The sequence below is a fragment of the Haplochromis burtoni genome, unplaced genomic scaffold, assembly GCF_018398535.1.
Source record: "Haplochromis burtoni strain Fernald_Lab_line unplaced genomic scaffold, NCSU_Asbu1 Contig_18, whole genome shotgun sequence".
Classification (NCBI taxonomy): domain Eukaryota; kingdom Metazoa; phylum Chordata; class Actinopteri; order Cichliformes; family Cichlidae; genus Haplochromis; species Haplochromis burtoni.
The window spans coordinates 549,895-571,584 of NW_024582379.1; the positions used below are offsets into that span (position 1 = coordinate 549,895).

The following is a 21,690-nucleotide window of genomic DNA, read 5'->3' on the forward strand; positions in this document are numbered from 1 at the left end:
ACAGACAGACAGACAGACAGACAGACAGACAGACAGACAGACAGACAGACAGACAGACAGACAGACAGATAGATAGATAGATATTTCCTTACCGAAATCAGAATCATAGAAGAGAACAAACTTCTGCCAGCTATACTCAGATACCACTTGCATGATGACCTCATTGAGATAGACAGGTGGGCGAACCATTAGGGTGTAGTCATCTGTTCCAGGGACTCGACTGGTCGGTGGGCAGGCTGAACGGGGTGTTCCCGCTGGGGAGCGCTGGATAAAGAGGTGGGGGATGTGCATGGCATCAGCTAGAGTTTGAAGGCTGCCTGCCGACATGCAGCCAATTGAACTGACCAGAGCCAGGATTCCACGGTTCATCAGCTCACAGGCTAACGGAAGGAGGGAGCAGACAAAGAAGAAAAAAAGAAGGCATATATCACATTTCAAAGCATAGAAAAAATGTTGTCCTACTTGTTTTATTCTAAGAAAAATCACCGGTGAAAGTATATGTCATACTGTTGATCCTAGGAGTCTTTGTAAAAGAGTAAGAGTGCACCAAGGCAAGGTCACCACATTGCAGAGTTAATTAAAGGGCCCGGAAAAACATTTTGGAGATTGTTTCCAAATGCACTGGACATTTATTATGAATACCAAGCTATTACAGTCATATGTTGTGTTGTCTAGAAAGAGAAAGAAGGAAGTATAATTAAACAGATATATGGTAGCAGAGTAGTAACAGTGTTGCCGTGATGTAAAACGCTATTAGAAAACATAAGGACTCATAAATATATCTATTCAAAATATGTCACTTTTGCCAGAGACTTTTTGTGCTCCGCTTCCTAAATTCTCCTCAGCAATGAGACACTTTCTGTGTGCTTACTTCACTTCTTATTCCTTCCTGTTAGGCCTCTAGTGCTATCAAATATACCTCTACCTCCTACCCTCTCAACCCACTCCCCTGTTATCTCCCTTCTTGTTCAAAACAGCCCCTCTGAGTGCTTACCTTTCAGCCCCAATCATTTCAGAGTCACAGTCTTGCAGTGATTTTTATTTTAAGTGCCTTACAGCACTGCAGAATACTATACAGTGTCCTCAGTTTGGAATCATCTGCTTTCCTGTGCCACATCCTATCTAACATTCCTCCTTCAGAATCTTTCGATTTTCACCTCCCAATCTTTCGCAACATCTTCACTCACCAGCCGCTTTCTCCATCATCTCTTGTTTACCCTCATGGTAACATAAACATTCACCTATCCTTGCTTCTTCACTCTTTTGACTCTTCACCTCTTTATTGCTTTGGTTTTCTGTTTGCCTCTCTGAAAGTCCCCAGCTTTCCCTCTCCCTTTTCCATCCCTTATCTATCCTGATCCTCATTTCATCCTCCTCTTCTGCTCCTCACTGCATCCTTTAATGTTAGCAGTGTTTATTTTACTCCTAGCTGACTAAAATCCTGTCACAGATTTACTGAGAAAAACAAAGAGCGGTGAAAGACTGTTTAAAGACAACACAACACAAACAGAGATGCAGACACACAAACTGTGAAAAGGCAATGTATAAAAGCAAGTTAGCACAATCTAAAACACACACAGTCAGCCTGTGTAATGCCACAGGGAGTAATCTGTTGACACTGCAAAAATAAAGCCAAAGAAAGAAAGTGAAAAGAAAAAAGTTTCAGAAAAAGAGAAGCTCGAGGAGACAGAATCATCGTGCTGAGAGGGCAGAATAAAGCACTGCATGTGTGCAAGTGTGTGTGTGTGTGTAACATGTGACCTATACAATATGACAATGAATACAGTGTCAGCTGGTTGCACAAAAACAACCTAATGAGTTGGATTTCAAAGTGTTCAAAGAGGTGAGGATGAAGTCTCAAATCAGGAGAAATTAGTATGTGTGCCTGTAGATTTGTGTGCTTGCGTGTTTTACTGATGCATAGCGTGCTGTCTGATTAATTTCGTTTTGTAGTTTAATTCAGTTTGTTTAATTAAATCAAGTTTAATTAATTCACGTTAGTTCAAGCATCACTGGCCTTATTTATTTATGAGATGTTACAGTCACCCTAAAACCAAATTCATGTCACTCTTTATTTGTCTGAAATTATAAACAAAAAAGTTAACACAGAAGATTAAATACGTATGAGGGATGGTCTGCTCAAAAACAGTTTGACTTGAAGTTGACTGACTGGCTGAAGTTGTCACTCAAGCAGTTCCAGGACACTGATCTGATTTTATGAGCAATAACTTTAAATATATGAACGCAAACCCTTTTCGTAATTAACTGGCAAACACATTGTTGGAAGCAATTTTCCTTTTTAGCAATAGCTGAAGGGTTTTTTCCAAAAAACCATTTCATTCTGCATTGATGTAGATGATTAATGTGTAGAAGCTAATACAGTTTCAGTCTCACTGCCCATTGTTCAAGTCCACTTTTGAGGAATTAATTAAACTCTAACAATATATGATTAAACTTCACAAACTCTCACCATGCTGCTTAGTCACAGCCTCTATTCTTAAAAATCATTGAGCCCAGAATCGATCTACCAGGAACCTAATGTTTGAGCACAGGTAAGTCCAGTCATGTCTAGTGAGCAAGTGAGCAAAGACAGTCAGATGGTCAGATCTTGTGAACCAAAGGCCAATGTTTTTTAAGAGATGAGAGAGATAAGATTTGCTTGGTCACGGCAGAAAGTGGACAGTACGAAATTAAGAGCAGCAAAAATTAAGAAAAAACAATAGAATAGAATAAAATACTATGTCAAAGGCAGTGTAAATAAAATGTTCAAATGTCTAAATGCACAGTATAAAATCTAGGAATATGCAGCTCACATGCTAGTTAATGCAGCCTGTGGTTGTGTGTCTGTGTGAAAGAGGAGGAATGAGTATATGATGTGTGTTTGCTCAATATGATGTGGCAGTAAGGGCCTGAAAAATATCTGCACCTGGGCCTATCACAGGGTTGTTAGACCTGTGCGAGTGAGCCTACATGTCTCTGAATAGTTGAACACGTAACCCGAGTGATGAAGTCACGTCACTGGCTCCCAGTTCATTACGGAATCGCCTTTAAAATCTTTCTTTGAGTTCATAAAGCACTCAATGATTTGGACCCTCAGTACATCTCTGACTTGCTCAGTGTCTATAACCTAACTAGACTCCTCAGGTCATCGGCTGAGGATCGTAAGACAGTTCCCAGAATTAGATCTAAGTGTGCTGAAGGTGCTTTCACTTACTGTGGTCTTCTTCTTTGGAACAAGCTGCCCGCTGACCTGAGGTCAATTGCAACTGTGTCTACATTCAAAAATAGACTTGAAACCTTTTTATTCTAAGTAGCTTACAGTTAATAACTGTGTGAGTTTGTGTGCATGTTAATTTCTACTTTTTAGTTTTTGTCGTGTTTTTTTGTTTTCTCTTATTTTTGCCATAGTTTTAATGTTTTTATTTTTCATAGCTCACGTGAAATGGATTGTGCTATTTAAATAAAACTGGCACTGAGATTGATTTTTGGGCTGAGGACATCTAGGGAAATTACTCAGTCTGTACATGTGTATTATAGCTGGCATGCTAACTAACTTTTTTTTTAACTAGCTGCATTGTTCCAGTCTAGAAACAGCACATTAGCCTAGCACGATCAAGGCTTTGGCTAATGGAAAGCTTTGCTAATCCATTAGTTATTGGGGCACTTTGGAGAATTAGTGCCCTCATCCCCTCTACATCACACATCCTTAAGTCTGTGGGGGGCTTCTAAGCATTAGCCTCATTAATACTTTTTGCTAATAACTTAAAGGGCTCGTTGCATTAACCCAACCCAAGTTTACATCACTCTGATGTAGGCAACAGTTTAATGAATGAACATGAGAAGGAGCTAGAGCTACTGGTACGATGTTAAGCTGCAGGGATGAACAATGTTTTAAGAGTAAATGATAGATCTGTATTTCAGTTCAATTCGGTTCAATCCAATCCGATTAAATTCTATTTCTATACTGTCAAATTAAAACAATAGTTACGTCAAAGCACTTCATATTGTGAGCCATGGCGTAGGCAAAAAATAGAAAGTATTGCTATTTGGAATTCTTGACGTATCATCATGAACTACAACCACCACCAAACCACACTCACAACCCAACATCATTGCCAACCCACGCACGCAAACGCCCCACCCCTGTGTGGGCAGTATGGTGATGCATGATAAATGATGCCGGATTCAGTCTCCCTAAAGCAGCTAAGACCTGACAAACAGCTATGGAGAGGTGTTCATGTGAGAGATGTAAATATCAGTCATTCCTAAACACAGGTGTCTCTCTACAACTTCAGGTGCTTGGCCATGGGGGTTTTATTAGCCTCGTCTGCTTTTCAGTACCATTGCAAAAACACACACTACATAAATCAAGTATACACTCTGTCCCATCCACTTAATGTTTATATGCAGACGTTTTTATGTCTGTATGTCAGCGTGCATTTTACATGAGTTGTTTGCAGCAGAGCATGTTATTGAGCACTGTCTCCTGCTTGTTGGTCTGTCAGAATAAATGAACTGCAAGCACTTCACCTGCGTCCAGGTGTGACCGATTCTTCTAGCTGTGTCTCTCAAAGCAGCTCTCCTTCCACCACACACTGACACACACCATACAGACTTTATCACACTGACACACTGTCCTCCAGATTCTGTGGCCCGGTGTCTGAAGGATGGAAACAACAGCGAAAGACAGATGGATAGGAAGCAAGGAAATCAATACCTGAAGAGAACCAATAAACACAAGAAATTTAGAGTCTCTCTCTCCCTAAAGCACAGCCTCTGCCTCTCTGTGGAACTATTTTATGTTAAATAAGGGGAAAGTGTAGTTAACATTAGCATATTATCTCTAATATAACAGTCCTCTTAATCTATGATCTACAATGCAACAAAGATATTAAAAAAGACTGCCATTGTGTAAGGGGGAGTCTCCTCACAAATCTCCCAAGCGTCTCTATTCAGCAACAAAAACACCTAGCAAACAGATATTGTATTATTTATTCATTAGGTTATGATTATACTTCCAGCAACAGGGAGGACTTAGTTTGTTTTCAGCAGAAGAGTGGTTGAATGAAAAACCATGTATCCCCTGGCTGTAAGATGAGTGTGTAATCAAAAGAAAGTGGCTGGTTTGATCAGAAATTCATAGACAAATAGGAAGTCCTGCAAGCTCACAAAGCACTGTCCTAGCCAGAAGTGTATCTCTGTGTTTAGTGTGTGAGTGTGTGTTTGAATGACCTACTTGTGTCCGTATATTGTTACATGTATTGTTTGAAGGTCCACAGTTCCAAACTGCTGCCATGCACAGTGCCATACACGACTAAGCACTGAGTGGCAGGGAGAGATGCTTAGTCACAGAGCTGGCAGGCTGAAAATATGCTCTGCTCTATACTGTAAATGCCTCTGTGAGCGCCTGCGTGGATTTGTGGAATCGTAGTTTGCTGATATACGCTCCTTCAGGGAATTTGCACTTGAATTAATGTGCTCAGGGGGGTAGAATGAGTAAAAGATAACGTGCCCTTTTCGACTCTGTTTCTTTAGAAATTTATCACTGTAGGTTCTTTAGACTTCTGGCACTTCCTGTTGCTGAAAATACCAGACCAATGATTTCTCACAAACACAATCTGTTCTTATTCTTGCCCCGGGTAGCCTCTCGACCGTCTACCCTGTTCCCATTAACATTTAATGGACCCCCTTTGGTCCCTTCATCTTGTCACATTTAACATCATCTATTCAGCTCTAGTCTTTGTGCCCTGGAGATGTATACATCCTCTCTTTCATCCAGGCTCTTTTTGTCTTGTCTGTAACTCTATCTGCGCTCCTCTCCTCATTTCTCTCCTCATTTCTCCCTCAGTACCCTTTACCACTATATTCATCCAGTGGCTGCATTCACTGTTATCACACTCACCAGATGAATAAGCCGTCCCCTTTTATTTCAGTATCTGTCTCACAGTTTTTTCTTCTTTTTTTATTTGCAATGAAATTCCTAACATGCCACTTTTCCTACGTTCCCTCTTCTCTTATTTTTGCAAAATAACCCTTAATTTCACTCCACTCATCCTTCCACCTTGCTCTCTTTTGTAACTCCTCTACTCTTCTCCTGCCTCTCACAAATTCAACTTGAAGTGAACTGTATAATGAACCCAGATTTTAGTTCCTAGTTTTTATGAGGATGCCAGATAAGTGCCTCTTTACCACAGCCGTGCTCTATTTTCTTTTTCCTCTCATCTGGTCTAAAAACTAATTCCTTTACTTTGTTTTCCATTATCTGAAACATGTACAGGAGATAATTGTGGGAAGTTTTTTTTTTGTTCCTTTTCTCCATTCATCCACTCATCAATCCAGCAACTCAATTGTTGTTTAAATCCAATTAAAATGCACCCCATGCCCTTCTTCTCTAGTGGCTACTTCATCCCCTGTTAAAATTCATCACTCTTCTTTCAGCATCTACCACCTATGTGATTTCCATTGAATTAGCATAACTTTCAGTTTTCAGCAAATAGTAATCCTCAAAAATCCATTTGTCTTATGTCAACCCACAGTCAAGAGTGATTTCTTTTAGACAATATCTACACAAGGAAAAAAGACACAGTGCGAAATGTGATACTTGCTCGCTATTTGATGCTTCTCAGTGCCTGCCAGTGAATTAATTTTTATTGTGTGTGTGTGTGTGTGTGTGTGTGTGTGTGTGTGTGTGTGTGTGTGTGTGTGTGCTCACAGGAGAAAGTACAGAATCAAAATAAACTATGGACATATGTGGTGTGGGTATAGTGGTCCATGGATTGACAGTTTATTCTTTTTCTCATCTCTTCTTTCCTTTGGCTATTCGCTCATCCACCCTCAATCCATTCAGACAAACCTGACGCCATATATATCTTTGTGCCCCGGCTCAATCTATTGTAAAGTCAAGGAGATGAACGTGTCCCCTGGGAAAATCCACAGCTCTTCTGTTTACAGCCTTTGGGCTTTTACTGCTATTACTTCGCTAGGACAGATGTGTGTCGTTTTCTTTTTTCCCCAACACGTCCTTAATCTAGTGGATCTATCATGTGAACATGTAGGGGGAAAGGTTTTTTTTCATATTACTATTATTTTTAAATGTGTAATACGCTTGTACACAATCATTACTCTCCGAAAGTGAAAGGTTTCACTGGAAAGAAAGAAAGTGAAAGGTTTCACTGGAAAGAAAGAAAGTGAAAGGTTTCACTGGAAAGAAAGAAAAAAAGAAAGTCTGATCAGATTTTGACGAAATAGCTACAGGAACTGCATTTCAATCAGTTCACTTTGTCATCATTTGGCAATAACTGGCATGAGATGGGGAGCTTGGGTATGTTCATTTACCTGTAACAGATTGACCCAATCCAGAACTGTATTATTTATCGGAAACAAGATTTTCTGATTTCTGAGTGGGTGAATATGTGTCTCTTTGGTATTTTACACACGGATTGCGCAAACAGGCTGATCTGATGGTGTTTATCTAACACATTAGTGACATACTGTATATCAAACAAAACATTTAGCAGTGTTTACACCATTTACCAGTAAGGGATTTCCCAATGCTATTGGTGCCTTTCCCTGTGCCTGAGCCAGCATGAAAAAACTTAATTATCTGCAGCTGTGTACATAGATTTGGAAGACAGTAAATAAATTGATGAATCGTGAGAGCAAAATTAGCAAACGAGTAGAAAAGGAGAATTAAAAAATAAATGGGAGGAGAAATGAAAAGTTGGATTGAGATGTTTTCAAAGCATGCATTACAGTAAAAAGCTCAGGGAAATAAAGTAGGTATCAAGGCTTGTTGAGTAAGACGGAGACAAATGCAAATCATAGGGCAGTAAAGGGAGATGGTGAAGGTGATGAAAGGAAGGAGGGAACCGCAGAGAGATGAAATATGGAGAACTCCATAATGATACAAGACTCTATCAGAGTTACTTCAGTAAGAAAGAAAGGGATTGCATACCCACAGATGGAAATATTATAGGAAACGACAGAGAGCAGTTAATAAAAATGTGAAGGGAAGGGTTGATTGATTATCCAAAATTCATTAATTGAGCACTTCAGTTTCATAAAAAAGTCATTAAGAAAAAGATATCAAGATCCTTTAAAACCAGAGACAATACCTTATTTTTTGATTAATATATTTATAATTAAACCATTTGCTAATTGCCTAAAATAATAGAAAATTAATGGAGGTGAAGGTAGATAGCTGCGTTGTTTAAATGTGCTCAAAATTAGCTACATCTTTGCATATCTTCAGTAGCTACTTAGTTTGCTAAAGTGAAAAGAAAGAGAGGTAAAGGGTGGGTGGACTGTGATGAAGGGATCAGAGTATAGAGGTATCTGTAGGTGTCTAAGTAACCACTGCTAATGCTGATGATCCCATCGAACAATGATGCAGTGATATTTATTTCTATAAGTGTTAAACACAACAAATAGAGAAAGAAAGGATGGATCTCTCCAGCATCCATAAGCAATACAGTGAGTCAGTTGGGGTGACATACACTCACACGCAAATGCGCACTTACAGAGTAACTGTATACTAGCTGACCATAGCTGCTTGTATCATGCCTAAAAATCCTGGTACTGGCAACAAGACTGTGTAGGGATCTGTAGCCCCTTTCTTCCAGGCACCCATCCAGTGCAACATGCCAGCAAGTGTCTTGTGTTCTTCCACCTCCTTACTGTCTTTTCCAAGCAGCAGTAGTCAGTACAGCATCAACTATTCTCTTTTCTGGCTCTCTAATATTGCAATGACATTTCAAACTTAGACAAAATAGCAGCTATACCATTTTTCAACCCAAAAGGTGAAATGAGTTCCCAGAAGGATCTTATATCATTCTTGCTTATTTGATTATTCACTGGAGTGCTTTGCACCATGTGATGCATAGCCCACGTAGCACCTATGTTTCTTTGTCTGGCTGTGCAGTCTCTGCCTACGGCAATGACAGTTTATATAACTAATTTAAACTTGTTGTTGGAAAAATCGTACAGTGTCAAGTTTGAAGTTATCAAAGACAAAGTAAATTAGAAGATACAAGAAAACAATAAATCAAGCATATGGTCAACAACGCCAAAATAAACTTGATCAGTTTTTTTTTCTACATGGATTTATATTTTCCCCCAGTAGTGCAATCAGCCTAGAAGAAAAAAAAATACACTGATTAGACATAACTTGCAAAACACAAAGAAATTAATAAAACTGATTATCCTACCTACAACTACACAACTCAGTCTAACAACAGTTTGTGATATAGTCACAAGTTTTAATCTACTGGAGTGTGATGTTGGACACCAATTTTCTTTCTTTTTTATTCCTCGAGTCTTTGGCATGAATTTCCCAACATTATTTTATGTCCTTGAACAGAATTTTTCATCACTCAGCTCTTACATGTGCTGATCAAGATGCAAGAAAAAGTCGGGTAGTTGTGAGTGATGGTGGTGGAGTAGGCTGTCTTGACTTTCATCCTGGAGACTCAAGTTTTGAATCATACACCTCACAGCTTTTTCACATATTTTTTTTTTAAATATGTTATTAATTGCAAATATCATTTGGTTAACGTAATGCATTACAAATTTGTGGCTTACGCTTTAGGTTAAAATACAGCTTGCCATGTCTTTTAAAACTTTGTTTTCCTGGTTGTCATGGTGACATATCCCTCGACAAAAATACTATTCCTGACGCGAAATATGCTCCCTATTATAATTCATTACCTATAAATTCACTCTCACTGACATGAAAATTTTAACAATTCATGTCCAGTTTTTGAGAGTACTCCTCAAAACTGCTGAGAGGCCAGGCTGAAATACAAGGAGCACCAACAGTTTCAAAGGGAAGTACTCATATACACAAATATGCACATGCAGCTGGTACTCAAATCCTCAGGCTTCCCTGTTACATGCTCACACACATTGCATTTTTGTGTTTCTGGAGAAGTAGATGTAATTAGGAAGCCTTAGACATACTTGGAACAGAAGGTTTAAGTCATAGCCATATACTGTATATTCAAACTGAATGTACAGTAGCTCCTTCACACTTGAGATAAAATTGGCATCGATAAGAGATCAGACAGAGACAAGGGCCATGTGGTGAAAAGGTTATGTGGGTTTATAACAGTACTCAACCTTCCAATGATGAAAAGAGAGAGGGAAAATGAGAGGGCTTTGAAGTGCTAGTACCTAGCTAAAGGCTATATTCACCTTTTATTTTACAGATGATCTCGATGGAGGAAGGGAGGGGAGGGGAAGGAAAGAAAACTGACAGAGAAGTGTATACGTGAGAGAGTGGGGGGTGGGGGGGTGGGGGGAAGAGAGGCTAATAGATCCTAGCACATATGAGGTTATGGCAAAGACTGAGAAACACATAAATAGAGATGTGAAGAGACAGAGAAAGAGGAATTGGAGAACAAAGACAGCAAAAGATACAGCTCGGAGAAAAATAGAGATTCAAGTGCAGCGGCACCGGATTACTGACAGATCCAGAGGAGCGAGAGAGAGAGAGAGAGAGAGAGGAGTTTGTGCTCCATATGATGCTTTCCCATTGTATTTGGATACAGTTGCACACACTGTCAAACACTTAAAACAAAGCATATGGAACTGAAGTAAATAAACTCTACACTGGAAAATAGGCAATAGAGCAGTTTTTTGGGCTTCTGCATAGAAATCATGAGAAGAAAAAATGGACTACTGTGAGGTAAGAAAGGTAAACTGCAGACATCCAGTCAAAAAAAGACACCAACATTTCCAATCTTCACTCCACTGCAGTGTTTTTCTAAACTACAGCGGAACAACATATCTAGTCCAACAAATATCTCGATATCTACTAATACAAAATGAAATGCACAAAGACTGGTGGAATAAACCCTATGTATACACAGTGTCCCAGAAAATCTAATTGAGATAAATATACAAGAGCTACACTGCAGCCAAAGCCATGCCATCGTTTCTTTGTCATTCTCCCCCGCTGTATTTCTCTCTCCCTTTCCCCTGACAGGATGCTTGATAACTCTTATGTTGCTGTAAAAAGAATGAATGAGTTCAGAGGGAGGAAACAGTGCGTGCACGTGAGCATGAATTTGCTGGTTTTTGTGTGTGATCGCTTATGCCACTGCATGCTTGTTCCCAGGAATTTCTTTATATTGGTGTGTTTGTGTGCATCGCTGCTCATATACTGTGGACACCATGTGTATGACGTGTGTGCACCACATGACAGATGGCAGGCCCCCTGTGAAGGCCTAGAGAGAAGCCTGGAGCAAGGGACTGATGTATTTCAAGTTGAAAAGCGACAGCAGAATCTGTTCAAAGTACTCAGTAAAGCCCCTTCTGCTGTCACTCTGTTGATCCATAATTGAATGAGCAAATGTTTATAGTCAATCACACAGCGTGAAAACATTAACAAACAGACATGCTTTGTGATTTTTGGGGTCCTCCACTGTAGTTGTGTTTGATAAATATAGATTTTTCTTAAAGCAGCTCTCTACTTTATCCTTTAACGATTGCAATGTAAAATTGTGATCATGACTGCAATAACTGCTTTAAAAAAAAGAAATAAATCTTGCACAAACTGCCACGTTTAGTCTGTCAAGGCCTTGATCTGAGCCATTTTTTCCCACTCTCTCTAGATAATGCAATATAAAAAACATGGCACAAATATTTCACTCTCAAAAAGACGCTGACCTTGATTGTCAGAGTTAAATGAGTGGCGTAAGGGACGTGTATGCATGTGCACTTGTGTGCTAGTATTAGGTAGGGATGGGTACCAGTATCTGGTGCCATTATGGCACAGGTTCTGACATAAACGGTAGTAACCAGACTGAAAAGCAGCGCACATTTCAGTGCTTTATTTCGGTGCTTTTTTTTTTTCTTGAGATGTCATACACTTTGGATTCCAGCCAATCATTTTACCTTTGCAAGCATAGTAGGCGGGCCCAGGTACGCACGTTCTTTTAGAGCAGAGCTACAGATTAAAAATGCCCAAGGAGAAGCGGTCAAAGTCTGGCTGTACTTCACAGCAAAAGATGCAAACTCAGCAGCCTGCAACAAGTGCTTTAAGCTGATACTGTGCAAAGGAGGTAACACCTCGAATCTGATGAAACACCTGGCGACGTATAGCATTTTGTTAAAAGCCGAGAAATGCGCCGTATTTGATAGCTTGCTGCGAGACCTCACACCGTGCACATCTACTGCGCGTGGGTTGCCTGTTATCTGACCCGGAGTTAGCAACATCCCCCAAGAACACAAAGAGGAGAGTCCTGGCCCGTAGCCCTGCCAGTGTAGCAGAAATGATGACGGATGATGATGGCAGCAGCAGCCGTTCTTCCCTGCGTGAGTAGCTTAATGTTGCTCGTGTGTAATTTACGTTGAGTAGGCTAATCACGTTATTACATTAATGCATGTAAGGTGAACTAGCAAACACCATCGCAGTTACATGCGGCTGTCTTCTTGTTTGATGGCAGATACTCCCTTCACCCTGGCCAAAAAAGCTAAAATGACCAAAGAAAAAGTGGAAAACAATTAAACATGAGAGGTTTTTGGACAAAGTTTGTGTTTTTTCCATTGATTAAGCACTGCTTCCAGCCAAGAGTGATACCATATATGCCCCATAGCTGCAGAAAAGGCTAACATTGTTATCTTTTTACAAAAAAACAGCTGAACATGAGAGGTTTTTGGACTAATTTTGTGTTCTCCATTCTTTAAGCACCAGTTCGAGCACCGGTTCGAGCACCGTTTAAGCACCGGCACCGTTTCAAAAGTACCAGTTTGGTACTGGTATCGGATATAACCTAAATGATACCCATCCCTAGTATTAGGTAGACTGTCAATGCAAGAATATGACAGAAAAGTCTTATTTAACTTTGAACATAATAAGACAACTACTAAAATTTACTTTGGGTGTCTGGAGCTAAAACATATAGAGCGTGTAGTGGATTACATAAAAGTTTATGTGAGTAAACTGTTTGTTTGCTTATTTTTTAATATATACTATACCAGTAACACCTACATCATCATCAAAACTGCCATCATCATCACAGTGTGTGGAGTGACCGTATTTGTCATGTATTTAATCCAAATTCTACTTTTTTTTTGTCTTTTCGTATTTTGTTTTTGGAGATGCTTTCACAAAGGTGGAACTTCTGCTTTCTGTTTACTCAAAGCAAAGATGAAAACCAGCCCAACGATTCTACTTTAGAAACATGAACAGGGAGAAATGGAGGCTAGACGCTTTCCTGCCCATCACTGCCTGTTGTTGCCTGTTGAAGTTGAAGGTCTGGCTGCTAAGCTGGGGTCAACATGCACTCAGCTTTAAAATCAGCCTGGGTTGTTGCCTAGCTTTGTATTTGCACGTTGTCTGTACAGATGCTTGCAAAGCACTAAACTTGTGTTACCATTATAATGTGGTTGTTTCCACTTTACCATCACGCTACCACAGCCTGTTATTGTCAACTTTAGGCTTATTTGCGATTCTTGAAGGAAGGAGATGTTTTCTGTTTACCTCTCGGGCTGGTGGGGTATTGTCATCACCTCATCAGATAGGTGAGCAGGCAATGTGGACACCCAAGTTTGAAATCACCTAGGACTTTGAAATTGAATTTCCTCTCACACCCTCAACATGGCAGATGGGTGCCCATCACTGAGGCTGCTGCTTCCAGAGGACCCTTCCAGTTTAAAGGGAGTTCGTTCTCCCCACTGTCACTAAGCGCTTGCTCAAAGAGGATCATCTTAGGGTTGGGGTCATTGCAGTCTGATATATTAGGGTTTTTACCTTATAATATAAAGCATCCTGAGAAACCTGTTGCTGTCCACTGGTGCTATATGAATAGAATAAAATTAAATAAACTTGAATATTAACAGGATATGAATATCATATTTACTATTTTTGACACCATGGGTTTATATCTGCAATGCAATCTTTAAAATGTAATTTTAGTTATTTTGAATTCGATTTAATTAAATATGCAAAAAGAGACCCTAATGCCCTCTTTGACCAGTTAAGCAGAATGAAAATAATTTATATAAAACTATTTATAGCTACATTATTAAGCAATGCTGAAGTTGTGTGTGAATGTGTGTGAGAGAGAAAGATTGCTTTTGTTAATTGCTTTGAGTTCATAGCATATTCGTAATTAAGCAATCAATTTCCTTCTCTATTTTCCCAGTTTCTGTTCACTTCATTAAAAGCAACAAGGAAAGATTTTTTTATAAAGTACATAAACAATATAGGTGTAAAACTCATAGCGTAACTGAAATGGCTCTCAATTCTCTTCTGACAGAGGAATGTTCTACTAAGACAACATTTCTAATCAAAGTTTTAGACTCAAAGTCAATTAGTTTTCATCAGGGGGGTCACACAAACAACCACTCAACAATGTGCCGCTCATTAAAGCAATCAGTGTTTTGGTAAACACATCAAATTCAAATTAATTTTTAAGAAATGAAGCACCAAAAAAAGACATTTGCTGTTGTCTGTGTGTACACAGTATGGTGGATGTAGGCCTTTTTCATTTCATTTTTAATGAGACTTTGCTATCCTTATGAGATGCAATTACAATGTTTGTCACTAATTGGCATGTGTGTGTTTGTGTGTCAGTGTATGAGTATCCATTTGTGTTTCTAGCTGTCTGAATCTCAGTGGTGGTTTGTCTGTTGTCCCGTTTCCACCCGGCTGTTTGTGCCACTCGACAGCACAGCGCTAAAAGCTGTTATTGCTGTCATTGTGTTGAAGCGGTTTGCATCTCCTGCTGTCATACCCAGATACTGTTATCTAAGGAACAAGTATCTGTCTGTTGGAACTCCAAACCTGTGAAAACGGTGATGTTACTCAGGAGTGAATGACTATTATTCAAGATCAATTTTCACAACAGATTAGCCCATTGGTTGGTTCTTAGAGAACACATAATTTAATAGGCAGATCCCTACCAATATCATGTGGAAATTTCAGGACTTCCAATATAGATACGTACTAGCATTATATTGGCTTAAAATGAGGGATATGTGCGATATGTGGACTACTTACTGCTCTGCATGTTGAATTGGGAAAATAAATAAATAAAAACACTTCTTTGTAGCCAAACCCACCCCCAACTTCACAAGTTGTACTTTGAAGGAAGTATTACTATATTTATTTCATTCTGAAGGTACGTGTTAGAGCACAAAAATAAATTTCTAATTCTAATCTAAACTTCAAAGCTACAACATACAATAGATAGACAAATGTATTAGCATTATCACCTCTTCACTTTTTAAATCAGGTGTTTTCAGTCCCACTGCCAAATGTGTATAAAATTAAAGTAAAGTTAAGGGTGGGGGGGTTGTTAAGGTGCATATTGCATCAAAATTGCCAACACTCTGCTGACTCAGTAACTGCAGAGTTGTTGAGAATGCATCAAGATGTTAACTCTGGTATTAACACAGCACAAAAAACTGTCCACTGGGAGACTCATGACATTGGTTTCCATTGCAGAACAACTCCTGTAGGTGTAATGTGTAGGTGGCCCAATACTTTTGTCCATAGAGTTGCATTGCACAGCAAAAGCATATATTATAAAGAAATATAAATACACGCAGGCTGAACATTTTAGTTGTCCAGTACCATCAGTAATTACTGTAATTAGTGCAATGGCATTTCCATATCATGTAGTTTTACATGTAATGAATGTCCTTGAAAACAAGTGTAATGTAACGGATGGTTGTCATGCATACAATTTCCAGTACTGGCCTAGTGAGCATTGAAAACAATGATTTTTATTATGTTTGTTTTTTGTTGACTGCATTTTTTAAATGCATTTGTTTTTAACTTAGATAAACTTAAAATGCATGAAAGGAACTTCTGGCTTGGATAGTTTGTTACAAATTAAAGCGATTTGGGAATTTGTATTAGCATAATACCTTGGTCATGTAAGTTTATGTATTCTCAGTAGCGCCAAAATGTACTGAGCACATTTATTATTCATGTATATATATAATTGTGTGGCATTAAATGTAAAAACAATAACCTACTCTATGTAAAGTATATTTTTCACAAAACTTGCTTGGCTTGTTCATCTGTTTATTCTTGCCTCAAGCACTTTTCACAGGAAAAATCAGAGCAAATTACTTTGTTGTTTCCAAAATAGTAAATATGGAGTGTGTACATGTACTTCCTGTGGGTTCAGAGTCACACATAATAATTTAGGCTGACAATTATTTCTTATTCCCAGTGCTTTCATTCCTGTAACAGCTTTTGCCTTTATCTGACCTTTGTGGATTGACATTGTCTCTCCCTCTGCTGTCGGATCACTTCTCCCTTTTGCCTCCCACTCCTGCTCACTGGTTTCCTCTCTGTTTCTTCTCCCTCCGCGTCATCTCATGCTGCTGTGTTCTGTTTTTCTCTCTTCTCACTCCCTACCACCTGTCTGTCCCCTCCCTTAAATCTCGCCTCTATAATCTCTCTCCCACTCACTCCCCTTTCCTGCCCCGCTCTGTGCAGAAACCAGACGGATGCTAAGGTTTAATGCTTTAATTTGGCTGGCTGTCAGCCCTTCAATCTCTTTGATACTTGTACACCTAGTCCCCTCGAAGACACTGTGATCCAATTTGGATGAGCTGGCATCCGCTCAGACAGAGAAGGCCCGGAGTTTATACTCTGTGCTATTTCTGTGAGTTGACATGTTTGTAAGGGTGCATGTTTATATTTATTTCACAGCATGGGTTTGTAGTTTCATTAGAGGGAGGGCAAAGACAAAAAGAAAAAAAGATGATTTATCATTTAGAAGCATGACATGTCTATTGATACACACAGGCACACACACACAAGGTCTTACATAAACCTATTTACCCTTTTAATTAATACTTGGAGTTTCATAAGGGTGAACTGCTGACTAGAGGAGCATGTACAACCTTTAAGCAACATGAAGAGTAATCTATATGACGTGTTTGAGCATCATCCTGTTCTATACTCATCTTGTGCTCATCACTTTTGAAGAGGAGTAATTTGTTATTAGCACATGGAGCTGAGACAGCTACCAGTAATAGCCATTCAATCGAATCAGCTCTTATAATTGCTTTTAAAAGTTGAGGACTCCCTGCGATGACACACGGACTGGTTTCTAATCATCTGAGAGTTGAATCCAGGCCAGTGTGTAAGAGGAAGTTATTGTTCTTTTACAAGAGGTGTAAATTTTCAAGATGCTGATTTAATAATAATTATTATGCCACACGCCCAAATATAAATGGTAAATGGCCTGTATTTGTATAGCGCTTTTCTAGTCCCTAAGGACCCCAAAGCGCTTTACACAACCTGTCATCCACCCATTCACACACACATTCACACACTGGTGATGGCAAGCTACAATGTAGCCACAGCCACCCTGGGGCGCACTGACAGAGGCGAGGCTGCCGGACACTGGCGCCACCGGGCCCTCTGACCACCACCAGTAGGCAACGGGTGAAGTGTCTTGCCCAAGGACACAACGACCGAGACTGTCCAAGCCGGGGCTCGAACCGGCAACCTTCCGATTACAAGGCGAACTCCCAACTCTTTAGCCACGATCGCCCCAAATATAAATACAAAAGAGAATTAAAAAAAACAAAACAAACATATCTAATGACAGACACTGAAATCCAAGATACTGTACAGTTAGCATATTATCCAAAAGTTATTATGGACACTCTTATTACTGCTTGTTTTGGGGGGGTTTCTGAGCAACTAAACAACTGTAACAGGTGTCTTTATCTTTCTGGTACACTTCCTAAAAAACCCTAGTGACATCTGATCCAAGAGTGTAATACACTGCCATAAGGAAAACTGTAGACTTTATGTACTGACTATAAGTAGATGAATGGTTAGATTAACTACAAACAGCTGTGTGTTGTAATACTGGAAAGAATAACTCATTAACCCAAATGAAAGGTCTTAATGAAATAAAAACTGAGTTTGGTGTTGATTTAAAACACAGACAGTGTGTGATTTTAATTATGCTGCAAGCCTAAATAAAATGTAAGTAATATGGAATGACTATGTTCTCATCTTCCAGTAATCACAATAATAAAAAGCACCTGTGTTTGCACTGAGAATATTGGTGGGGAAATACAGCCTCAATCCAAAGTTACACATAGGATCTTTGTTAAAAGATGCACAACCTGGAACAAGCAAACAGGGAAGAAAATGGAATACTTGCCAGTATCACAGGTAGGATTTATCTCGATAGATACCCCTTAATGAAAATCTGTGTCTTCCAAATTCCCTCAGGGCTCAACTATCCACTGTGATCTGAACCAAAAAATATTACCTTGTGTCTGATTAAACAGGGATGAGGGAGAGAGAGATTCTGTTTATGTGCTTACCAGTATATTCTTTTCACCAGGCACCTCTGACAGCTAATGCTTCCCCCCCATTCTAATCAATTTTTATTAAACCTAGATTTTCATTATATGCCTATGTTCATAGAAAAGGTACTTCCGAAACTGCCACAGCTTGTTGACCATAAAAGAGAACTTTTTTAAAACATATGATTCATTTCTTTAATGTTTCTGTTTCCTGACTGAATGAAGTTTTAGGCTTATTAGAGCTGGCATATATTTTAAGTCCCTGTGTTGTTTTCCTGAATATGATAGCAGAAAAACAACTTTTCTCTTTTAGGTTTAGACAAGGTGGGAAGCGTACGATAATAGAGCAGACCAAAAGAAAGAAATGCTGCCAGAATACTAAAATAAGAGTAAGCTTAGTTTGAACAAATGACAACAACCTAATGCATTACCCACAAAAAGGAGCAAGTTTTTACCTTTTATGGAAAAAAAGAAGTACTGGGTCATACCTCTTAACACCTTTATAGGTTGTTTAAGGTTGTCATATGAAGGAGTTAATTTGAAGATGCCACAAGTAATTTATTACTTTTTAAAGTAACAAGTAATGCGTAGTACATACTTTCAGTATCGCACAGTACCTTTAAAGTGTTACTTTTACAGCAAGCAGTACTTACTTGTCAGTCCCACCCAAAGAGACATCTGGCACTGAAGAATGAAGGCAAGCAACTGTTACCAGACAAAGAGGAAGATTTAAATGGGTACATGTGCTCTGTTTAGTAAAACTCATTATAGAATAGTAAACTGCTATATTTTCTCAAGAGATCATAACTATTTGGTCAATTCTGATGTGTTTAGTAACTATCATATTTTTGTATACCTCATTCTACACTTTTGTATATCTTATATTTGTCTTGTATATCTTTTGGTGTGCTGAATCATTTATACAAGATTAAATCTAACTGAATGCAAATTATCATATTGAAAATTATATGCTGTTTTTGATTTGTCAAATAGAAAAAAAAACCAAACAACACACACACACACACACACACACACAACACAGCAGATATGTATATATTATATATATATAATATATTTATATATATAATATATAATATATATATATAATATATATGATATATATATATATATATATATATACACTGTGCTTTCATTTCACAGTGCAATGAGACATCAAACATAATTTTCAATAGAAAACTGGAAAAACCTGGTGGTTCTAAATCTTTTGACCAGTAATGTAGATTCAAATACAAAAGTATACTGTTTCAATACTTTTTGCTTATTTAGTAAATAGGAAAACTATGGAAAGCAAAGGCAGAAGGCACAGAAAAACTGACCAGAATTATATTTGGTAAATTCTTTATTATATTTATAAATAACAGAGACTTTTCTATTTTGACCTACAGCACAATTAGCAACTTTATTTTGACTGTTTTTAAGGTTTAATTAAAATTAGAAAACTGGGCTGCTGATATATGTTTCCCCCAGCAATTTCTTAAATTAGAGTAATTTGCAATTACAAACAAAAGCATTTTCATATATTTATAGGAGTTTAGTGTTTATACTGAGTGATTTTTTTCAAGTCTTTAATACTTTTAATAAAGTTTTCTGGTAAATGAAATATTTAAAAGATACAAAGAATATATCAACCAAGTTCATTAAATCACAACACTTTTACAAAAATATATCCATGGAAGTAAGTACAACAAAAATAGCTCAAATGCTAAACCTGCATTAACAAACCTCATTTAATTTTAAAATCCTCTCCATTTTCATTTTGTATGTACTTTCCTTTGTTCCCGGAGGACTGAATCAGACATACAGTCAGTCATTCTAACAACTAATGGCTTTCACTTGTTTCTTTTAAAAATTATTTTATTTACATTTTATTTATTATTTTCTGTTGCAGGCCATTAACAAAAGAAAATAATCCAAACTGAAACCTCCAGTATGCAATTTTGGTTACGATCTTATTCTCCTTTGGAGACTGTGTGAACATAGCTGGATAATGAAAGAAAGCTGAGGGGTTGTATACATTAATGCCAGCACTTGCTAGCTTATGGTTTTGCAATGTATGCTTGCAATTCACAATGACATTACATGTAAATAAAACATTGGCTTACAACAAAACTAGATACAAAATAATGACCACATTTAAACATGGACCTCTATGGAGTATCAGACTCTTGGAGTCAACTCATGAAATTGCAGTTTTTGGTTGCAGTTGGATTTAACATTTCCCGGTCTACTGTGTAACACAAAAGTTTAAACCATCATCGGTAATTGCTCTTTGCTATCCACATTTGTCAATTTGCTCTGATTGGGAACAGTGTGTAACTGAATAGACCTTTTAAGAAATCAATCTGCTCTTGTCAGTTAATGGATTACAGCTCACTGAAAATAATTATGTGTGTGTTGGAGGCATGTGTAAATGCACATGTAATGAGAAAAAGAAAAGTAGTCCTCTTGACTAAATCTTCACCTGTCTTTTAAGCAACATGTGGCAGAAAACACAGTCTTTGTAAAAGTGTGAAAGAAAGTGTGAATTAGGTATGTTTGTGTAAGAAGAACAACAAAGATTAGCAGCACATGTTTCAAAAATCATCAGGGTTAGGCTTAGTATTACTAATCAGTATGAATCACTATAGAGGGAAGAAAACAACCGGGACTTATTCCAGTAAGCATGTTTGGCTAACAGCTCTGAGACTGTTAACTGAGTTGAGGGAAACTGCGTTACCTGTTTCCAAAAACTGAGTCACTCACTGAGATAATGGACTGTGCTTGCTGGCAGGCCTTCTACTACAACCTGAGCTTTTCTCTAACTCCTCCCGTGCTGCTACTGCTGAACCAGCTGACTGACCCTCTAATTAATTTTCTCATTAACAAAGTTGCTATCAAAATGCATAGCAAGGCAATTTGTGGAAGTTTACAGTTTTACAAACACTGGAATTGTAGTTAGTTGTTAGTTTGCTAGTTTTTTTGTATTTAACATGAGCACTTTTACGATCATTCATTTGTCAATATACCTAAAAGCAAAGAGGTGGAGATTTGATTGCAGATCTATTATTTATTTTTAGAATAAAATATTTTATTTTATTTTCTGTGAATCTAATTTTTATTTTTTATTTTTATCTACTAATGGCAGAAATAATGTATTCTCTCTATAAGAAAAAAAAGAGGTCATTAAATATTACACAATATATTATGCATCTGCTGAAAAAATGATTCTGCCATGAACTGTTGCATTTTTTATTTAATGAAAAAATTACTTAAAAGTGGATGGTCTAATGCTGTTTGTCCAACTAATACCAAATGCCCACCGGTAAACTGTGTCTTGTCATTTTGCCACTGTCACGTTACAGCTGAATAATTACATTTAAAAATTCACTAGGCTTC

At 38.1% G+C, this 21,690-nt stretch overlaps 1 protein-coding gene across 1 annotated transcript in view; it reads right to left on the reverse strand.

Moving 5' to 3' along the window:
* The window catches only part of grid2 (glutamate receptor, ionotropic, delta 2), a gene marked incomplete at its 5' end in the record, with an annotated part of 543,021 nt that overhangs the window by 246,158 nt on the left and 275,173 nt on the right, over nt 1–21,690 (reverse strand). Inside the window, 1 exon segment of the mRNA XM_005916136.3 lies at nt 93–380. Coding sequence (XP_005916198.1) covers nt 93–380 — 288 coding nt within the window.